Raw genomic sequence first — 21,183 nt, 5'->3', positions numbered from 1 at the left:
GATCTCCCTAACCAGCCCAACAGGGCCCCGTGGTGATTCACCACAAAGCTCCTAAAAAAACAGTAACGATTCTATAGGGGAGGGGGTGAGCGTAAAGGCCGCCTCCCCTGGGCCGGTCTTCAGGGGACTGCCGAGGCAGCTGCATGATTGTGCTCTCCCCGACCAGCCCTGTTCACCAGGCGCCCCCGTGGGTAATGCGCACCCAGGCACCATCAGCGCTGGTCTGGGGTGGAGGTGCCCGATGAGCAGGGCTGGTTGGGGATATCACAATGCCCCTCCAACCGGCCCAACATTAGGGAGCGCAAGGTCCTCTGCTACTGTTCTCCCTAACCACTACGCCCCGGCAAATGGTGCAGAGCACCGGGATATGACATCACCCCGGCGCTCTGCATCAATAGCCAGCGCATAGTGGGAGCACTAAAGCAGAGGCCTGGAGTGACAGACCTCGCGCTCCCACCACAGGATGGAAGATAGAAGATGATGGAAGACAGAAGATGATGGAAGATGAGAAAAGTAAGTGATGGGGAGAAAGGGGTGTAAGGGCTGTGTATATGTACGGTGGTGTGTATGGACAGTGTGCGTATAAGGGCAGTGCAGGTATTTGTATGTTTTTAAGCTGGTGTGTGTATATATGTGTGTAAGGGCAGTATATGTGTATATGCGTATTAATGGGCAGGTGTGTGTAGGGGCAGTCATGTGTAAGGGCAGTGTATGTATATATATGTGAGTGTTTGTATGCTGGTATGTGTATGGACAGTGTGTGTTTGTATGTTTGTAAGCTGGTGTGTGTGTATATGTGTGTAAAGGCAGTCGTGTGTAAGGGCAGTGTGTGTGTATATGCGTATTAATGGCCAGATGTGTGTAAGGCCAGTCGCGTGTACGGGCAGTTTATGTGTATATGTGTGTTTATGGGCAGTGGTGTGTCAGGGCAGTGTATGGGTGTATGCGTGTTAATGGACAGGTGTGTGTAAACGCAACATGTATGCATATATGTGTGTTTATGGACAGGTGTGTCCAGCTGTAAGTGTGATGTGCACATACGGTATGGGGATAGTTATTACATTTTCCATGACTTCAGTATAGAGGTGGAACTACAATCCAAGAAAAGAGATTACCTTTCCAATTTAAGCATAATTATCAGCTGGCAAGTGCCAGGCATGTAAGGTAGTTTCTTGGATAGACAGGACAGGTACCTGTGTATCCAGAAGTGGTGTGCTTAAATAGACTAGTAATATATATGAAATGCTTATAGGAAAAATTGATATAGCTGTTTTGCTCCAAAAGAAGATGGGGACTTTATTTGAAGATGATACCCTTTAGTAAAACATACAGAGTCACATAAGCTATTGGGATTTCAAGTCTCTTGGGTTGAATCAAATCAGGACAGATTCATAACATGAATTTGGAAAATGATGAACAGAACAGCCTTTGTTATAAAGCGGTGATATATACAGATAGGTACTGATTTATACTGTATATCACCATTTTAGAGTGGTTTATATAATATGCACATTTTTTAAGACTATTATACCTCTGAAAACAGCTACCTCAGAAAACTTTGTAGAATGGTCTATTTTATTGCCCCAATATTTTGCATGTAAAGATATGCATAAAAATAAAGAGAGCAACATAAAATTAACAGCTCAGATCAAAGATATAATAAAATAGAGTGATGATAGATACTTGAGGCAGATATAAAATCTCTTCCTTTCTACCTTTTAACACAGTATTAAATACAATCCAGATTAGCATTCAGTTCATGCTGTTTTAACTGAATTTTAAGAGATTTACCTCTATATATTTTACATCTGGTGTGCTGTATATCTGTGTCCTCTAGTTGTAAAACAGAATATTTGCAACTTTAACTGTTTTCATTGAAATGAAAATGGCAAGCTGCTCTCCTAGTAATGATGTCATATTCATGGATATATATTATAATTTATTTGACTTTTAAATATGTAGGAAAGAAAATAATGTACTTCTACTAGCCTATCATTGGTGGTTGGAGGATTAACATTGGAAATACATCCCTGACAGCCAGCTACATATTTCCTACACAGTGGCACTCTGAAACATTTACAGATTCTTAAAAATAATCGCTCAATAAATTAGGGAATTATTAATGCATGTGTATGCATGTAGTGTATAGGCAGTGTATATTTTTGTTATTGGTGAAAATATTATTTGCATTTTTAGCCAACTGGCAGTCAATAGGTCAGATAAGGCTCTGTGTGTTACGAAATGAATTATAGCAAAATTAAAAATAGCATCTGAACCTGCAACCTTTACCATTAAAGGAGATGAAGAGAACGGAGAGATGGTGAGAAGGATGAGGGATAATGAGAAGTGGAAGAGATAATGAGATTTTACCTCTTACAAGATGGAGGCACCCATTAAGAAAATAAGCAAGTTGCCAAGGGGGTATCTCCAGACCCTCCAGAGAACTTTGTGCTCCCCCTGCAGGCTCAATACAAGTACTGCATTCAACCATGCAAGTTGATGGAGCCCAGCTCCAGCTAGAAAAATAATTCTCCACTGACGTCACCATCAAGGGAACTATCCAGTTCCAACAAAATGTAAAAAAAAGTCAAAATATAAATGAAACGTTTATTTTTATGAGTCCTAAAATTATTTCTATAGCTTTACAAACATCCTTGCAAGGAAAGAGTTAAAATACTGGCATCAGAAATATCCATGCGTTGTCTGATATTTAAATACCGTATTGGCTCGAATATAGGCCACACTTTTTCCCCCCACTTTAAGTCTTTAAAGTGGGGGTGCGGCCTATATTCAGGGCGCCGGGCAGGCAGCAGGGTTAGGATACAGATCCCCTCGCAGCGGTGCAGGGGACCTGCATCCTACTCTCTGATATGCTGAGACAGCCTCCCCTGCCGGCACTTTCCACGGGGGGAGTGCCGGCACTGGAGGTTGTCTAAGCGCATCGCACAGATGTTCACCGGCAGCAGCGATGCGCGTAAACAGCCTCCACTGCCGGCACGTCTGCACGATGTGCTTTAACAATCTCCCTTGCCGGGAATTCCCACGGTGGGAGTCCCGGCAAGGGAGATTGTTAAAGCACATTGTGCAGACGTGTCGGCAGCGGAGGTTGTTTACGCTCATCGCCGCAGCCGGTGAACGTCTGCACGATTCGTTTTACCTCTGCCCCCAAGACTTACCAGAGCAGACTCCCGGGTGTTTTGCGGGGCCGGCGGGGGACATCTACGCAATACGCGTATACAACTTCCGGTGCCGGCACATCCGCTGAGTGCCGGCACCGGAAGTTGTATACGCGTATTGCGTAGATGTCCCCCGCCGGCCCCGCAAGACACCCGGGAGTCTGCTCTGGTAAGTCGGGGGGGGGCAGAGTGGCAGCATATCTCGGGGGGGAGGAGGAGGAGGACAGTGGCAGCATATCTCGGAGGGGGGGGAAGTGGCAGCACATCTCGGGGGGGACAGTGGCAGCATATCTCGGGGGGGAGGACAGTGGCAGCATATCTCGGGGGGAGGACAGTGGCAGCATATCTGGGGGGGGCAGAGTGGCAGCATATCTCGGGGGGGACAGAGTGGCAGCATGTCTATTAAAAAAACTTTTTCATTAAAAAAGCACCAAACTTTTAGGGTGCAGCCTATGTACGGGGGCGGCCTATATCCGAGCCAATACGGTATGTATGATTTGATGGGGTAATTCAAATTGGCTGGGTTCAAAGATATCCCAAATAGAACATGGGCACAGACTGACCAGATTTCAAAATTTCAACAACAAAAAAAATGCACACCTCCCAAATGTGTCTTTTTAGCCACCAAACAAACAAACCTATGCATGGGTGGTATCACTATACTCAGAAGATAAATTGAGGTGTGTTTTGCTGTATCATATACATGAAGCATGTCTGTGGGGGAAAAAACACACAAAAAAAATACTGACAAACCTTGACAAAGGCTGGTGGTATAATTAGTGCATTGAAAGGGTTAAAATACCAGCATTAAAAATACCTTGGGGTGCCTAGTTTAAAAAAATATATGGTTTGACGGGGGGTAAATTGAATTGGCCAGGTTCAAAGATGTCCTAAATATGACAGGGGCAGAATGGCCATGTCAAAATTTCAATTTAAAAAATGTCCTAAATGTGGCCTTTTAGACCCCAAACAACCCCACAAACCCATGCATGGGTAGCATCACCAAACTTGGGATATGTTGCTGGACACATAATGGGTTGTTGTTTGACAGTGACATACACCAGGAGCTGTAAATTCTGAAGTAGAATGTATGTAAAAAAAGAAACACAAAAAAATACTACCACAAAGTGTGAGAAAGGCTGGTAGTAGAGGTTAGAGAGTAAAGGTTTTGAAATAGCAATAATCTACTTGTACTTATTGTCCTATAATTTGAAAAGCATTGGGTATTTCTAATATCAGGACAAATATTAGAATCTGTTTAACAGTTTTTTCATTTATATTTTCCTTATTATAATGGTATCTAAAAAGCTTGTTCTCCTGAAAAAAAATAATAAGTCATTGTCACAAAGGGTCCTTAACGGGTTAAGGTAATAATTGGCGGGAAAGGGTTATTTTCCATTGATTAGTGATAATATTCAGACTGTAGTGCTTTAATGTAATCTGGTATATACGTGTATCGTGCATAAGGCAAGTAACAGTTGGAATTCCTGTGCTAGATACTGGTAACACTGGTCTGCTCCCAGTAAAAGCCCCTCCCTACTGCTGGGGCAGCGCCTGGCAACGAACATTGTTTTCAGGGGCCTCCAACTTCTTGTAGTTGAGGAAGTGAAGCTTGTACATGGTGAGAGGGAGTATGGCCTCGGTGGGTCCCCCGGTTACCCAGCAGATAGGGAGGAGCGCAGAGGAGCTGCTGGCTGAGCAGCTCTATCACCCGGACCTGGAGAAAGCCGCAGACTGCCTGGTGAGGGACAGGACCGGAAGGAGCTACATGTTTGGGGACTTGTACCGGGACAAGAAGGCGATCATAGTATTTGTGCGGGTAAGTAATGCACCCGTGCGCCTTAGGCAGGTACTGAGTGCACCCCACAAGGCAGGAGGGGTCTTTTATTGCACGAAGGTGTTCCCTGAAATATATGCGGTGCAGAGGGTAGCTCACCCCAAAATCCATATATAAGACCGTTAGGGCTATAGTTTGAAAGCGTTATTCCCTTTGGACAGGCAGGATGAACGATCTATTGATTTCTATGAAGATCATATGGATGAGGGTTATTCCAGAGCAAAGTGCTTTGGGCAGGCAGGATGAACGTTCTGTTGATTTCTATGGAGATCACTCCACATTTAAGAAAAAAAATGCCTGCAACTATTCTTTATTAATAATTAATAAAACATTTGAAAAAAAAAATATATATATATATATAACCAAAATGTGGATTCGGTATTGATTTGCAGGGTTGGACCATGAAGAGGTCAGTGGGATGCAGTGATTGTTTACAGGTTGCTAGGATATTGTGTGTTTTTCATTCTAGAATTTCCTCTGCTACACTTGTAAAGAATACGTGGAAGACCTGGCAAAGATCCCTAAAAGTTTCCTGGAGGTATGTTTGCAACATAGAAATGTTGCTATTTACTTAATGCATGAAGACATGTTTTTATTATGTTAATTGTTACACATCAGACATTGTTACAGTCTTTTATATGAATGGGAGCAGACAACATTTGATTTGTGAAGCATTGGTAGGCTTTATCATATATTAACCTTTGTTCATAAACTTAATAAGGAATCATTGTGTAGAACTGGTTCTTTAAAGCAGATGCTTTTGATTAATTTAATATTTTGTATATTTTGTAATATCCTGTAGAATGCGGACGTCAGACTTATTGTCATCGGGCAGGCATCATATCATCACATTCAGGTAATTATATACTTCTTTAAATAATGAAATCATTTACATTTTCAAGTGCATTTTGGTGCAAAATCTTTCTGAATCACCAATAAAACAATAAAGACTCATTTGTATTTGATTCTCTGACTGCTAACCTACCGGCCATCATACAGGCAGCTCTCTCTGGCTCCCAAAACATTTAAACCAAGTGATCACCAGTGACCCAGCATTGGTTTCAGAAACTGATTCTGGCCAACCACTTCAAAGGGGGTGAGACATATGAAACCTATTGTTTTTATAGTTTTGCAACAGAAAAGGGTTTTAACACAGTGGAGACATCTTGGTTCGATCATTTGGTCATCACAATCACATGAAATCCAGCCACTTAGCTGTATTGACTATAGTATTATATCTTTAAACTGTGTTATTGATGTTAAGCTTTGTATAAATACACTTTATAAAGAATTATGTATATTCTCACCCTGGAATGTGGCAATATACCCTCACCATCCCTAGGCAGATGCTTATTCACAACAAGAAATTACAAGAAATCTCATGCAAACACAATAGTGGAAATTGAAATTTTCCAAACAAAGAATTTGAGATCAGAGGCAGTTGAAGAAATTCAGACACTGTATGACTGCACAACAAAGAGCAAACAGAAGGATGTGGGATATAGAGGATAACTGTGATTCACATTGCATGCCACTAGGCAACAAAACTCACTTTTACATTTTCACTTTTTGCAGAATTTTTGCTCTTTAACTGGTTATCCCCATGAAATATATGTTGATGCAGAGAGAGAAATTTATTGCAAACTGGGGCTGAAGACAGGTGAAACATCAATAATATCAGGTGAAGTATGAAACCTTTGAAGTCATGTATATAATACATAGCTACTTAGGACTGCATGATGGAGGAATAAAATAGTATGTTATGGTTACTCCAAAAATAAATGCCAAATAAATTGTAAGTAGTGTCTTCCTTTGTAGTTGACATCATAATGTGTTATTTTTGTGACCCAAGCCATCCTTATGTTATTTAAAAATTTAAGATGGTCAACATTCTATAAAGGAATCTCTATTTAATTTGCTGGCTTATTTCCAGGCTGTGATTTTGTTGCCCCAAACTCCTAGGTAAGATATTATCAGCCATGATCAGAGTCAACAGAATATCCCCTGCATGTTGGGACTTTCGATAACTTCCTAGTATAGCCTTGTAGATGGACTGGCCCTGTGAACAGTCAAATGTTAACCCCTTAATGACAAAGCCCGTACATGTACGGGCTGAAAATGCATTGTTTTCAATGGGTTTAGGGACCGCCCATTGTCCTTAAGGAGTTAAAACCGGTTTGGGAATCTCATGCTACAGAAGAATCAGTAGTAGTTCATAAAGAGCTGGAGTTTTCTCTCTGTCCTACTTCTGTCTGTAGAGATATGAGAAATCGAAGTCTTGTTGGTGAATTGCTATATTTTGGTGATTTATGTATTGTCTGTAAGCCAGCGCCTGTAGATTCTGAGCAATACCAGATTCTTGAATTGACTTTCTTTTATTTTCTGCTGCTTCTGTGAATTCTGCATACGTTACCAAAAACAATGTGATTAACTTTTACATATTTTCCACTATACATTTTTTTTTCTTCATCTTTTCATTTGGTTCTTTTCTGTAGCTAGAAGTCCTCACGTTAAGTCAAACCTGATTTCTGGCAGCATCAAAAGTATGTGGAGAGCAATGACAAGTCCAGCTTTTGATTTCCAAGGAGATCCAGTACAGCAGGGTGGGGCATTAATAGCAGGTCCAGGTATGCAAATTAAACAGTTAATATTCAAAATGCTAGTTAACTTTGTCTTCTTCCCTAATATCTATTTTAATGGCAAACTGTGTGACTCATATATTTAATGTCTTTTTCATTAAATATATTTAATTAAAAAAGTTTCAACGGAAAGTAGTCTATTTCCAAAACACTAGGTTGCCTTTCTAAAGTGACAAATTCTGGCCCATGAATACTAGGCATAGGGTGGCAAGCCCAGGGGGCAATCAGATTATTGGGCAGTCAGACTCCCCGGTGTTCAGCTGCTAACTCTAAATGAACTTTTTACACAATAAGAAACTGTGCTTGGTCAGCAAATTTCTCATAACACGCTGTACCGCACATCATGCATTCTTAAAAGGTTGTGGACTTCGATATGACATCATAGAATAGTGAATTCACTAAGTTGTATGTGCCAAGTATATAAATATCTAGAGCCAATATCGCCATAGCAGATTTATTATTATTTTATTTTGAATGCATGGACCACCAGAGGATGTCAACGTATTCTGTTGTTTATCACTGTGGCTAATAGTGTACATTTAATCTTTTATTCCAGGTAACAGAGTCCACTTTCTTCATCGTGACATAAACAGACTGGACCATGTGTCAGTTAATACCCTACTACAATATGCAGGAGTGCAGACCATTTATTTTGGTGATAAACCCCCAATAATGGAAGTATAATGTTCTAATTTCCTTAAAATAATCTCATATCAAACCGACAGGCAACAGTGTTTTATTACCAACATGTGTCTTATTCTTGCCAACTTTTGTGCAGTTGTGTATACAGTATTTTATATATTTATAAATAAACTCTTGATTGTCTAATCAGATTAGTATTTATTAGTTTATTGGTTTTTCAGTTTTAGAGATATGAAAGGGCATATCTTGCTGCTGTGTTCCAGTCTTGCATTGACCATTGGGCATACCAGGCAAGTGACCAAGGGGCCTCTAATGTACCCATGCTGCCACTTGTGTGGAAGCAAACACAGCACTTTAAGGCCAATAAAGCACTTTAAGTAGCCGATAAATGACATATGTGCCTCTGCACGCTATTCTCCCACACTTGCGGCTAGAAGTAAGTGGAAGCGACTGGCATCACTTGGCCTATCAAGCATTTGTGTGGTACTTCTGACAACTTCAAAAACTATAGTGATCCATAAGATGAGTTGGAGAACCTGATTAACACAATCTGCTAGTCTGCAAAACCCTGCTTGAACGCAGGTGTTCAATCAATTGTATCCTTTTTTTAACTGGTCTGATATCATGTTTTGAGGTCAAGTGAAAGCTTGTCATGAATTGTCATGGAGCAGAATGTACTACCCACCATATTATTGGGCAGTGTCTCAGGGTCACACACATAAAATATACCGTATTAGCACCTTAAGAATTCAGCACACAGGTGACGGAAGTAAATTCATGTTGGCCACACATCAAAAGTAGGTGATCAGTTAAGGTGGATCCATGCAAGGCCTGTATGCCTGCGGAAAAAGACCCTACCTGTGAACTAATGTGAGAAAGGGTTAAAGTGTAAATGGTTTCTTTTAAGTGAGAGTGAATGGTGGCAGCAAAGGGCCAAATCAAATTTAAACTAATGCAGGGAAACGTCAATGTTATGGCAAGCTAAATCTATGACAGCTGTACACGTCACACAAACAGCCCTTGCTGTTCGCAAGACCGTTACGACACACAACAATAAGGAACACGCTGCTTGTGACGTCATCGAGCCTCCGCCAATCTAACCAGCCTGTGTCGCCCAGACCGCACCTCCAGACCCAGCCGGGCCCAGAATCGTTTGCCCCGTAGTTATCCAAATAGCCCTCCTCTGTACAGTGAGATTGGAAGGGGGGGGAAGGGGGTGTGTACAATCGGCGTGCTGAGGCTTTCCATCTCAATCAGTCTCGTTAAAAACAACAGCAACGAGGCCGGTAGGGGGAGGGATAACAGCGGCAGCTGCTGCACCGTGTATGCCGCTAGTTACATGGAACTGCTAGCAGCCTGGATCCCTGGAATCAGCTGCACTGAAATCTAGAGGGATCCTGCATCTACCCTGCCCATCATCACCACAGATCCTGCAGGGGAGGGGGTCTTCCAGGTGGCTTGTCTTTCAGCCTGACTACCTGTGAACTATGTGGGGGGGCTTCATGTTTCAAGGAACATGAAGAGGAAACACGACAGGAGGGGAGCTGGGTGCAGAAAACACAGCATGAGAAAGCTGAAGAGACGCAGGGAAGAAAGGGTTAATGAGGATGAGGAGATGGAAGATGAAGAGTGTGTACAGGAGGACATTCATATGACTATCACTGGTAAGACCTACTATAGTCCAAGGCTTTGGGGAGAGCATGCCAAACAGCCAGGAGCAATAGCCCGTAGTTTATTGTATTCTGTAAAAGAATGAAAATTAAAGATCTGGGTGATGCGGAAATTATTTGGTACTTTTTTTGTGTTAATTCTAGTTTTGAAGAATTATGAAAAGAGGGTGCGATTGTTTATTTCATGTAAAGTCTTGTTTAGTTTGGCGTTGTTGAAAAAATATTCTTCTACTTTGCTATATTACATAGTTTTAATTTTTTTTCCCCCAAAACCTATACAGCTTTTCCCATCCTTACTTTAACCAGATTTCCCACCAGATGTCGCCCCCCATTAAAGCCTTTACATTAGAAAAGCGTGTTTATTGATTGCTATGCTTGATTAAATGCGTTTATGGCCTTTGATTTTGAAATGGATCTTATAAAGCCGGTTGTAGGCCATGATCTGCTTAACACATGGGTTTCTAGCAATGCCTAGTAGCTGAGCTTGTGGGCAGAATGGAATCAACTGTATGAAAGGCAGCGGAGATTAAATATACTTTAGCATATGGAAGAAAGCAAGCTATGAATTGTAGATTAAGGCGGTTCTTGATCATTCACGGCATACGATCTGGTATTCAAATAAGTTTAACAAATCTTCCCGTATTTTATTTTATTTGCCAAAACATATGCACGTTGGAGGCTATAAGCAGTTTTTGTGATATACCTACTACACATACAGGTATAAATGCAAGAGAAGCCCCTCCCATTCTTTATATAGATTTCATTCTGCGTCTTATAAAAAAAAGTTTGCTTTTCAAATGTTTGTTTAACTGAAATGCAGAATAAAATTATGGCGCATGCTATGTCTCCTAGGATTTTATGGCTGGTAGTCGACTTATGTTATATCCAAATGTTGAGTTGGTTTCTGAATACAGTTGATGAAGTCTAGATCATTCTAGAACTTTCTGATGCCTGCTTAGCTTGTATGGCATTCTTGAAAGTACATCTTACATGTAACCTTATTAATATTATTACTGTACAACGATCAGCCCTGACAGGCCACTTCTTTTGTGCATATCCTCCGCTACTAACTTAACAAAGGCATTATACGGAAATGAGTATTGCCCGACTGGTTTTCTTGAAAGCGCTAGAGGAAAATTGGTATAGAACCCATAGTTCAATTAAAAATGGGGAAAGTCCATGGCAAGAATTGTCAGACCAATGAGGAAGAGGGCAACTGCTGCTGCAGGACGGCAGCTTGAATCAGGTAAGTGCTTTCACTTTGGAAGAATGCATAACTAAGTACTCACAAATAGACTTGTGCAAGGTGAGCAAAGTCCCTTCGGACAAAATTTTCATTGCGTTTTTGCTGCATTTGTTTTCGGGAAATACAGTTTAGTTTCCTGGCTGTTCAGTTCTAATGAAATTCAGGGGCCTTTTTGTTTTTATTATTCGTAATGACATTCAGGTGCAGTAGCAGTAGTATTAGTAGTAATAGGGTGCTGGGCCTGGACAGGCAGACCCTGACAGATCATAGACACATGCAGGACTGAATTTTCACCACTATATCATCGATATTGAAGAAGGAGAAGAAAACAAAGTTTCCCCAGAGTAAGGACAGTCAAAGAGGTGCAGTAGTAGTAGTAAAATTGCACTTTTTACTACTAGGGTACTTCATTTTCATCAGGCAATTTTATATAAAAAAAAAAAAAAGTCTACTCACAAGTACCTTGATATGCATTCTTCTATATATTAGACTAAAAAAAAGACAGCGCTAAGACAACCTATAGATATATAAATCATTATTTTATTATGTTATGGATAAATATGTATATAAAAAATAAAACAAGTATGTATAACACACAAAAATATCACAAACGTTAAAAGGTACAAAAACAAAGTGGTTAGGTAGCCACTACACCTCGGGTTAATAGAAAAACTCACTGTTGAAGAGAGTCATGCCTGGCCAGACTGGGCGCCAAATGCAGAACGCGTTTCGTTGCGTAACTTCTTCAGCTGCAGGAATTAGACTAAAAAAGTTACTTTTTTTTTAGTCTAAATTTTGTCATTATAGGTTTCCCTTGATAGGAGGAACCACTTTTTTCTTCAAGGCTAGCTGCTTTTGCTATCCTCCAATACTGAAAACTGGATATTATTTCTTCTCATCATCCTTTAACCCTTTTCTATTAATATATTTTAGGATGGTAATTACCACTTTATTCACTTATTCAAACGGTTTCCATTATTTAACATTGGGTTTATTGATATACAGAGTCACACTAGCGCTGTATCTTGTAATCTTTTTCTTGTTGCTATAGACCCCTGATTGTTTGTTTTTTCTATTGTCTATAATGTGTGCTATTTAGTTTATTTGTTGGGTCAACACCTTTTAAAGGGACAGTTTGCTATGCTTGACAAGCCCCCTACAGAAGTGTATATATTAAAGTATATGTGAGTACTTTTCTAAAACAGAAAAAAAAATATTTCATTGACATCCATGGGAATGCTTTCCGCCCATGTGCAGAGGGGTCCCAAAAGACCCCCCTCCTGCAGAGTTTGCCTAGCCACGTGAATGGAATGTGTTCAGCTGGACACATCTCTTGGATGGAAAATAGCTATGGGGAAAAAGGCGATGCATTTAGAGAGATTCTGCAGGATCCCCCGTTGTGTTTCAAAGGGGGCACCATGAAAACCTAAAGGGACCACATAGTTATATGCATTGAAGTGGAAATGATGGCTGGAATGTCCCTTTAAGTAGAAGCAATGCTATTGTGTAAAATCATTTTACTGGTGTTTAAACCAAGAAAAAAATAATGTATTCTATTTAAAATTGCTTAACACGATGGACTGTCCAAGAAGGAATTGCTTCATAGAAAATGTCAGATATTATTGGTAAGCAGATTGGTAATGTCTATTATGCAATTACTGATGGTATATACTGCATCGCTTGCTTTAATGATAGCATGCACATTAGCACCTGCTGCTCACAGTGACATATCATGCTGACTTGTCAAAGGGGAACTGTCACCGTTATGTTGAAATTATAATTGATCGTTTTCAGTGATGGAATCAATCATCTTCCATTTTTAAATTATTCAGAGTATTTTCCAGCTCTGATATCTACCGTTGGCATAGCCAGAGTATTTCAAGAAAATGTTCCCTATATTTCCCATGATCCCTCTGTGATTGTGCTGCAGTCCTACTGTTTGTTTAGACAGGACGTTCTAACAGCTTTCCTCAAATGTACCTTCAGCAGAGGTCTCAAGTCTCCCGGAAATGCAGTTGTTTCTGCCATCTCCCCAACGCCCACAAGAATATGCCTGATGCATGCTCTCTATCTCCCTATCTTTTCCTCCAAAACTTCCGTGTCCTTGTCTCCTTTTCAGCAGCTCCTTTTCTTGCCTCTTAATCTTTCTTCTTCATCCACTTCTCCACTGTATCATCTCCATTATCCAGACCTCCTGGAGCACTTTCTCAGAAGGGTGGAGCCTCAGCACACACCCTCTCACCTGATTGGAGAAATGGAGGAGAGTATGTCTCCAAGAGGCCAGAATGTTGCAGACCGACCCCCGGGGGGGGGGGATTAGAAGTGTTTTAGCACCTCTCTTCCCCCGCAAATCTTTCTGCATTATTTTTGGCTTTTTGGAGTACTTCTGCATAAGGACGGGGCCACGGCACAGACTGCCTTTCCCCTGTTCCTCCAATCGTGAGGTAGCTCTCCAGGGGGCCTGCGTAACTGAGCTGGTACTGGGGAGAAGCTGCGTAAAAGGAGACTAGGACACGGAAGCAGTTGGTGGATAAGGTAGGGAGACATTGAGCGAGAGAGTGGATGAGAGTTTGAGAGCTAAAAGTGCAAACAAGAACTTAGAGCGCTCTGCTTTGTTTTCGTTTGTTTCGTTGGGGTTCCTCCTCATTCCTTTTCATTCATACAAATTAACAAAATGTTTGAAGTTTTTGCAAATTTCGTTAATTTGTACAAATCCATATAAACACGTCTAATTTGGACTAAACAATACCACATGCGTTACAAATTCAAACAAAGGAAATATAATCTGGCAAACATACAAATAACCTTATTGTAACATATAAACTTAGTATTTGTGTTATAAACACTACACATGTAAATTTTGACAAAACTGTGTCTTCAGCAATTGACGAATTTATGAAGTTTTTCCGGCTTCACCCTACCAATCTCCCTGAAGCCTATTTTCCAAACAGGAGTCCTCAGTCTGCAGTATGTTAGCAGATATCTAGCGCTAGAGGTTGTTTTACATCCGCACAGTAGGTTTGTCTTAAAGATGTCTGGCTTTGTATCCGAAAAATCTCCGGGCAAGGCAGAGAGATAAAGATGTGAAGACGCAAAAGATGTGTTTGTGAAACCTTTTGCAGAGTCTACTGGCCTTTGATGGTGTTGTAGATGTTTGCCAGAAGTGATCGGTCAATCCCTTAATTGAATCTAATCTAAAACCCTCAATTTACATTTTATTTATATAGCACCAGCAGATTACACAATGTTGTTACAAGTAATAATAATAAAACAATGTAAAATCTCAACAACATTAACACGTTGGAGCATACTGGTACAGAAGGAGAAGAGGGCCCTGCTTTTGCGAATTTACAATCTGTCTGGCATTTGAGGGGAAAGTGAGATTGTGTGAGTGATTGTTGCAAGGCCGATATAGAGAACATGATAGTGATCTCCCAGATCCTGGGAGAAATGAAGAGAGCGATTAGGAAAATATTTGCATATGGGAGTAGAGATATAGTGGGGTGCGGAGTTGTAAAGGTCTGGAGGGTACATGGAGCTAACGGACTAATTGACACAGTGGGGCAGCAGGTGAAAAATGATGGGAAAAGAAAATGATTATGGCAGCAGTGTTCGTGATAGACTTGAGGCAGCAGAGGGGGACACCAGTTAGTAGGGGGTTCCAAGAATCCAGATGGGGTATCACACGGGAATTCATTTGTTGATCTAATCCTCAGCCTGTTATGTACTTATGGATAAAATGCATCAGGTGATGTCCAGCTCTTACAAAACCGCTGGTTCTCCTATGTAAAATGAAACTTTTTCTTAGCTTTGCAAATGCAAATATTTGTCTCCATGCCCTAGATTTGTGAATTAGTGCCCATGGGCAGATACCCACCATCCGCCAGCTCCAGCGCTGGCTCATATAAGATCTATTGGGGTTTTTTTTTCTTTTCTTTTAAAGCTTTTCGTTCTGCAGAGTGTTAAAAGCCGTTTATCTGTAATTTTCACATTGCAAATTATGATTCACCTTGCACGTTTTGATGAACGTAGCCCTGTTCCAACAGCAGGTGGAGAGCATAAGCCATCTTCCTGAGGGAGGTGAGTAAGTACACACTCAAAGTGTTTGTTTAATGCATTCTTTACTTGCGCATTTATATACATTTCTGCCAGACTAACAATCTAAAGCAGAGCAGATTACGTTCTGCCATATATACCGGTACATCTAGTCATTGTATATTTATAGTACACTGTTTCAATATCTGCCTCTTTGTATTTCCAATCTGCTGTATGTCTGCTGCTGAATTTATAATAAAACAACATATATAACGGCGCTTAACCTAGTATTACCCCTGGGTATGTACTGGTTTGTGCAGCGTTGTAAATGAAAACAAATATGTTTTGAAGGCAGGAAATAAAATCGCATCCCCTGGATAGCATTACATTCTCATATTGCATTAGCTACAGGATAATGGGGTGATCAATACTCATGAAATAGTGTTGAACCTTGTATCATTATATAGTTAAAAAAAAAAACCATCCCAATGACATTTCTATAAAGATACCCTTATATTTTCATTTTACGTTCTTCCCCAGCTAGGTTGGCAGGAGCGCTCCGTTCTGTTTAAGCTCGTCATGAAGAGCAACTGAACTTTAACACCATAATCGTTTCTCGGTTCACCAAGTCTGATATTATATTCCTAAAGAGTTATTGTGGTTCAAGATGGGGAAAATGGGTGCAACATCCCAATTGTCTCATTAAAGGTGTAATGTAATGTCACTGATAGCCGTACCGCAGAAGAATGCATATTAAAGGTGATGTTCCACCTAGGGTGCTTCCTAAAATATTGCCAGAAAAGTGCTGCATCATGTAGAGAAACTTCAAAGAAACATATCTGCCATTTTATCTTTCTCCTCAATGCTTGAAAAAACTGCATTAAACTTAGAAACAGGAGGAAGTTAAGTTAATATGTACACAAGAGTAGCACATAATTAAGTATTTAGGAACATTGGCCAAAAAAACACTTAAAGAGCACCTTTAAAATCAATCGGTTACTTTTGGAAGAAGCTGCAGCTCTGCCCTCAGTGGTCTAAATCTCAACACTTAATTACTGCTTGAAGCAGCCCCATGCAGATTTAGAGGTGTCGCTTAGCTTTTATATGCATTAAGGGGTGTATATGAAGGCTGGAATGTACTTTTAAAAAGGGCACACATGCCTCATCTTTTTCAGAAACCAGTAAAGCAGGCTGGAACTCTTTCTGCACTGTTCGAGTAGTGTTTCACTTAGCGTGAAAATGAAATTAAACCTGTTGTTTGTTGGAACAGGTTAGGCTTCAGATTGTTATCTACATAAACATTAAGCAGGGCACACAAAGCTTGGGGTAACTACAATTTTCTTCTTGAACTTGAATTTTAGTTCAATGACATACTAGGTACCTCATGAGAAGATGTCCCTAGAGGACCAATGACGTATATGTGTAAAAAAACAGTTCTACATCACTGTGATCGTAGGGTCACCGCATGACTGGAATGGTCAGCCTACGGATGCCCTATACTTCGGTGCTCACATACATAGATACAGTTAAATTACAAAGACGGTGCTTGTAAGCATTGTCTTTGTTTCTGTTCTCTACCTTTCTCCTTCTCGCTGTGATAGTGAGTTGAAATGTCTTTTCAACTCACTATCACAGCGAGAAGGAGAAAGGTAGAGAACAGAAACAAAGACAATGCTTACAAGCACCGTCTTTGTAATTTAACTGTAAAACTGTAAGAAACTGGATCTCAAAAACTTTTTTTTTTTTTAACCTGACCCTAATTATTTAAGATCTTTATTATATTGGGTAGTTAGTGTGTTAGGAGTTAGTAAATGGGGAAATCGTGTTTAATATTTTTTTCTTCATTGTCTCACATATATGAATATGGGTTTAAATTTCCTACTTGTCCAGAAAAAAAACACTATAGATATATACTTTGTGTGGGTATACTAAATGAGAAAGAGGGAAATAATGATTGAAGAAAGACTTAAGTGAAAGCAAAAAAATAAATAAAATTGCTTTGATACGGTTGTGTAAAAGAGACCTGGTCCTTAAAGGGTTAATATGGATTTATTTTCTTTTAAGGGGGGGGTGATTCTTCCCTTTTAAAGATTACAGAAAAAATACCAGTGGTCCAAGATGGAATATATTACACATACCATACAAATATTTGTGTGTATATATATATATATGTGTGTGTATGTATGTATATATATATAATATGTGTATGTGTTACTGCTGATAACGAAGGAGAAGGTGACCCTGGCTTCATTTATTTAGGTGGGCAGTGGAAAAATAAGGAAGCTGAGATAGGATTAAGGTCACATTGTGTTATTTTGTGCATTGATCATCTGCTGACGAATATTCTCCCGCAAAATAGAATTGATGCCCACAGTGGTAAAATCAAAAGGAAGGCTTAAGGAATTGATCTTCAGAATAAGCTGCTGTAGGTATGTGATGAATTGTACCCTTTGCGGAACTACCATGCGTGGCATAATCCTTTATCAACACAAGCACCAAGATTTTTAACAGACCAACAAAAACTAGTGTAAGCTCTTCAATCTTGCTTTTAATGATTTCTTGCCATGACAAGTAGTGGTAGATTTAGTACAGACTGTGAACTCTACTTTCTAAATAAACTCCACTCAGGGGACTTTATTTATAGTGTTAACAGTTTCAACCTGGTATATAAAATATTTTCTTTTTTTTTATCTTGTGAATTACCATAAGCAAGGGGAAAATTTATTTTTTATGTTTCTTTCCGGCTTTGCTATTAGACTTTGACATGCACAAAAATCCTTATCTCTCTGTTTTTTTTTTTGTTTTTTTTTTTAAAACTATTTTCATGCTCTTTAACGAGAACAATTTTAATCTATAAATTGTCCTGTATTATTAACGAGCATATTGATTGTGGATAATTTGAAACATGCATATGTTTAGAACACCCATGCAGTCTTCATTGTGCCAAGAAACCTTTTTATTGAATTGTGTACTTATCTGTATATGGACCTCTGCCATATAGCGGAGACAATGGTGTGTTTTAGTAGCTAGTGAGTGCTCACAATGCACATCACATGTGCCATAAACCTATGTGTGATGGAACTGCCCATCACTGGGGCCCCTAGAGAGGACTGAAAGCAAGCCTTCTACCCACAGATTATGGACCCGAACTCCCCACTCTTCAAGTGCACCCCAGTACTGGTTAGTGGGACATGTGCCTCTTGCCAGCTCCCCTGCTTTCACAAATCTAGAAGTGACAGAGCTGTGCTCCCCGACTGAACTGGTTGCAGACCAGGTTGGGGTCTGGCCCCAGTTCAGTCTTCTTTTTAAAGGGGAGATATGTGACAGAATGAGCTGTCATACAAGGCCCCAAGGTACTCAGAGATGGCTTCAGCCTGACTGTCAAACAAAAGTAGCACAGGTAGGAACTCCATTATTTAACTAATCCCATCAATAGGATTGCTGCCATGGGAATTAAAGGTTGGGTTGTCTACATGCACCTATTTATCAATGTTAATTTATGTTAATGCAGTTCTGTCGATATATGAGGCTATGTTTTACAACAATAAACTGTTCATTCTTGCTGTACTCAATTCAAAGGTAGTTGTGTCTACTTATTGGGTACACATAGCAGGGTTCCAAGGTGCGCATGCTGACTGGTGCTGGAAGTGATTTCAGGGACAACAGGAGGATACCGGGTGATCTCTGGGAGTTATTTCAATATCGTGAAATTTCTCATCTCCGGAGGACTTGAGTTCAATAGCAGATTAAAAGGCCAACAGCATTATGGTTACCAGATACAGTGGATATACAAAGTCTACACACCCCTGTTAAAATGGCAGGTTCTTGTGATGTTAAAGAATGAGATAAATCATGCCAGAACTTTTTCCACTTTTAATGTGACCTATAACGTGAACAATTCAATTGCAAAACAAACTGAAATATTTGAGGGGAAAAAAACTAATACTTTGTTGAAGCACCTTTTGATTTTATTACAACAATCAGTCTTTTTGGGTAGGAGTCTATTAGCATGGCACATCTTGATGTGGCAATATTTGCCCACTCTTCTTTGCAAAAGAGCTCCACATCTGTCAGATTGCGAGGACATCTCCTGTGCACAGCCCTCTTCAGATCACCCCACAGATGTTCAATTGGATTCAGGTCTGGGCTCTGGCTGGGCCATTCCAAAACGTTAATCTTCTTCTGGTGAAGCCATGCTTTTGTGGATTTGGATGTGTGCTTTGGGTCGTTGCCGTGCTGAAAGGTGTTCATAAGAGAGTAGTCTTTGATATCGGGTGGTTCCTGGCAAAACATAAAATGTTCTTTACACAGCACAATAGGTACCAAGCATCATCAATGGCACCCTCCGTGTGTTTCTGGAAAAAGTCTGTAAAGTGCAGAGTGGTAGGACAGGTGCTTTCCATTGGTAGAGTCCTTGAGTTTGAGCTCCAGGGCTCTCAAGAAAGCCTGAGCAAACTGACACTACTAGTGTGAAGGAACGTCTCCTCCACAATACTTCCTAAAATAGCACCGTTTTACCTTGGTGAACATTGGCATCCAAGCGCAACAAGCTGATGAGCAAAACTTGTATAAGCTCATTTAGCACACATACAAGAGAATGTAATTATTTAAGTAGTTAATAATATTTGGGGGGGGGAGTAGGTGGAAAAGCACCTATAAACTTGCGCTCAAGCTCTGAATTGTCAAAGACAATGCCTTTTCTGTTATAATGCAGGGGTTGACAAATTTGGTTGGTATCTAGGAGCCGGCCAAAAAATGTAGGAAACCAGTTTTTCTTACTGATCATATTTTTATTTGATAGAAAAAAATACCGTATTTGCTCGATTATAAGACAACCCCCCAAAATCTGAATATTAACTTAGAAAAAAAAGAAAAAGCCTGAATATAAGACGACCCCAAAGGAAAAAAGTTTTACCAGTAAATGTTAATTCATGTAAACTATTTTTTTTAATAAAAGCTATGATTGAGAAAAATATTTTTTTTGTTTTTATTTCTTGTATTTTCCAACCTGTCCCCCAGTTACGCACATCTGCCCCCAGGCTTGCCACTCCAATATGGCACTGTGGCCCATGATATGCCTTTTAACCCTCTATATGCCACTGTGCCCCATGGTATGCCTTTTGACCCCCTATGTGCCACTCTGCCTCCAGAAATGCCTTATACCCCTATATCCCATTCTGGCATTTAGGGGGTTAAAATGCATATTATGGGGCAGAGTGGCATATAGGGAGGTATAAGGCATTTCAGGAGGCAGAGTGGCATTAAGGGAGTTAAAAGGCATTGTATAGAGCACTCTGCCTCCAGAAATGCCTTATACCACTATATGCCACTCTGCCATTTAGGGGGTAAAAAGGCATATTATGGGGCAGAGTGGCATATAGGGAGGTATAAGGCATTTCAGGAGGCAGAGTGCTCTATTAAATGCCCCCCTTAACGCCACTCCAGAAATGCCCTATGCCCCCATTTAACACACACACACACACACACACACACACACACACACACACACACACACACACACACACACACACACACACCCTATACCCCCATTTAACTAACTAACTAACACACACACACACTCTCTCCCCTCTCTTACCGGTGCTTCCAGCCGGGGCAGCGGGTTGACGTCGCCTTCTGCTGCAGCCGGAAGGAGGTGTGGCTAGCAGCGGGGGTTTGTATGCGTCCGTCGCGTATACTTTCCCCGGCTGTCAGAGATCAGAGTTCCCCGCACCGGTGCGGGGAACTCTGATCTCTGACAGTCGGGGAAGGTCTATGCGACGGACGCAGACAACCCTCGCTGCTAGCCACACCTCCTTCCGGCTGCAGCGGACGTTGTCTACGCGGATCGCGTAGACGTCAACCCGCTGCCCCGGCAACACAGCAGGAAGCACCGGTAAGTGTGTGTATGATGGGGGGGGGGGTCGGGTGAGACAGGAGG

The 21,183-nt window shown here is 40.7% G+C and overlaps 2 protein-coding genes across 2 annotated transcripts in view; both read left to right on the top strand.

Moving 5' to 3' along the window:
- Window positions 1-4,703: 4,703 nt before the first annotated feature.
- Window positions 4,704-8,485, top strand: PRXL2C (peroxiredoxin like 2C). The gene is made up of 6 exons (XM_053456743.1): window positions 4,704-4,995; window positions 5,483-5,551; window positions 5,816-5,869; window positions 6,589-6,694; window positions 7,509-7,640; window positions 8,209-8,485. Exons 1-6 carry the CDS (start codon window positions 4,795-4,797, stop codon window positions 8,334-8,336), a joined length of 690 nt encoding a protein of 229 aa, XP_053312718.1. The 5' UTR covers window positions 4,704-4,794; the 3' UTR covers window positions 8,337-8,485.
- A 1,064-nt stretch (window positions 8,486-9,549) lies between these two features.
- The window catches only part of CDC14B (cell division cycle 14B), a 46,336-nt gene continuing 34,702 nt past the window's right edge, over window positions 9,550-21,183 (top strand). Inside the window, exon 1 of the mRNA XM_053467600.1 lies at window positions 9,550-9,958. Within this exon, the coding sequence (XP_053323575.1) occupies window positions 9,811-9,958 (148 nt within the window). The 5' untranslated portion in view covers window positions 9,550-9,810. The remainder of the gene's footprint in view (window positions 9,959-21,183) is intronic.

The sequence above is a fragment of the Spea bombifrons genome, chromosome 1 (assembly GCF_027358695.1).
Source record: "Spea bombifrons isolate aSpeBom1 chromosome 1, aSpeBom1.2.pri, whole genome shotgun sequence".
Classification (NCBI taxonomy): Eukaryota; Metazoa; Chordata; class Amphibia; order Anura; family Pelobatidae; genus Spea; species Spea bombifrons.
The sequence above is the reverse complement of the archived record's forward strand: the minus strand, read 5'-3'. Positions and strand labels throughout refer to the sequence as shown.

What these genes read in the sequence shown, in the direction of transcription:
- PRXL2C (XM_053456743.1), top strand. Translation starts at nt 4,795, where the DNA reads ATGGTGAGAGGGAGTATGGCCTCGGTGGGTCCCCCGGTTACCCAGCAG. An exon ending in CGATCATAGTATTTGTGCGG is followed by an intron (nt 4,996 to 5,482) that starts GTAAGTAATGCA and finishes TTTTCATTCTAG; the next exon opens with AATTTCCTCTGCTACACTTG. An exon ending in CATCATATCATCACATTCAG is followed by an intron (nt 5,870 to 6,588) that starts GTAATTATATAC and finishes CACTTTTTGCAG; the next exon opens with AATTTTTGCTCTTTAACTGG.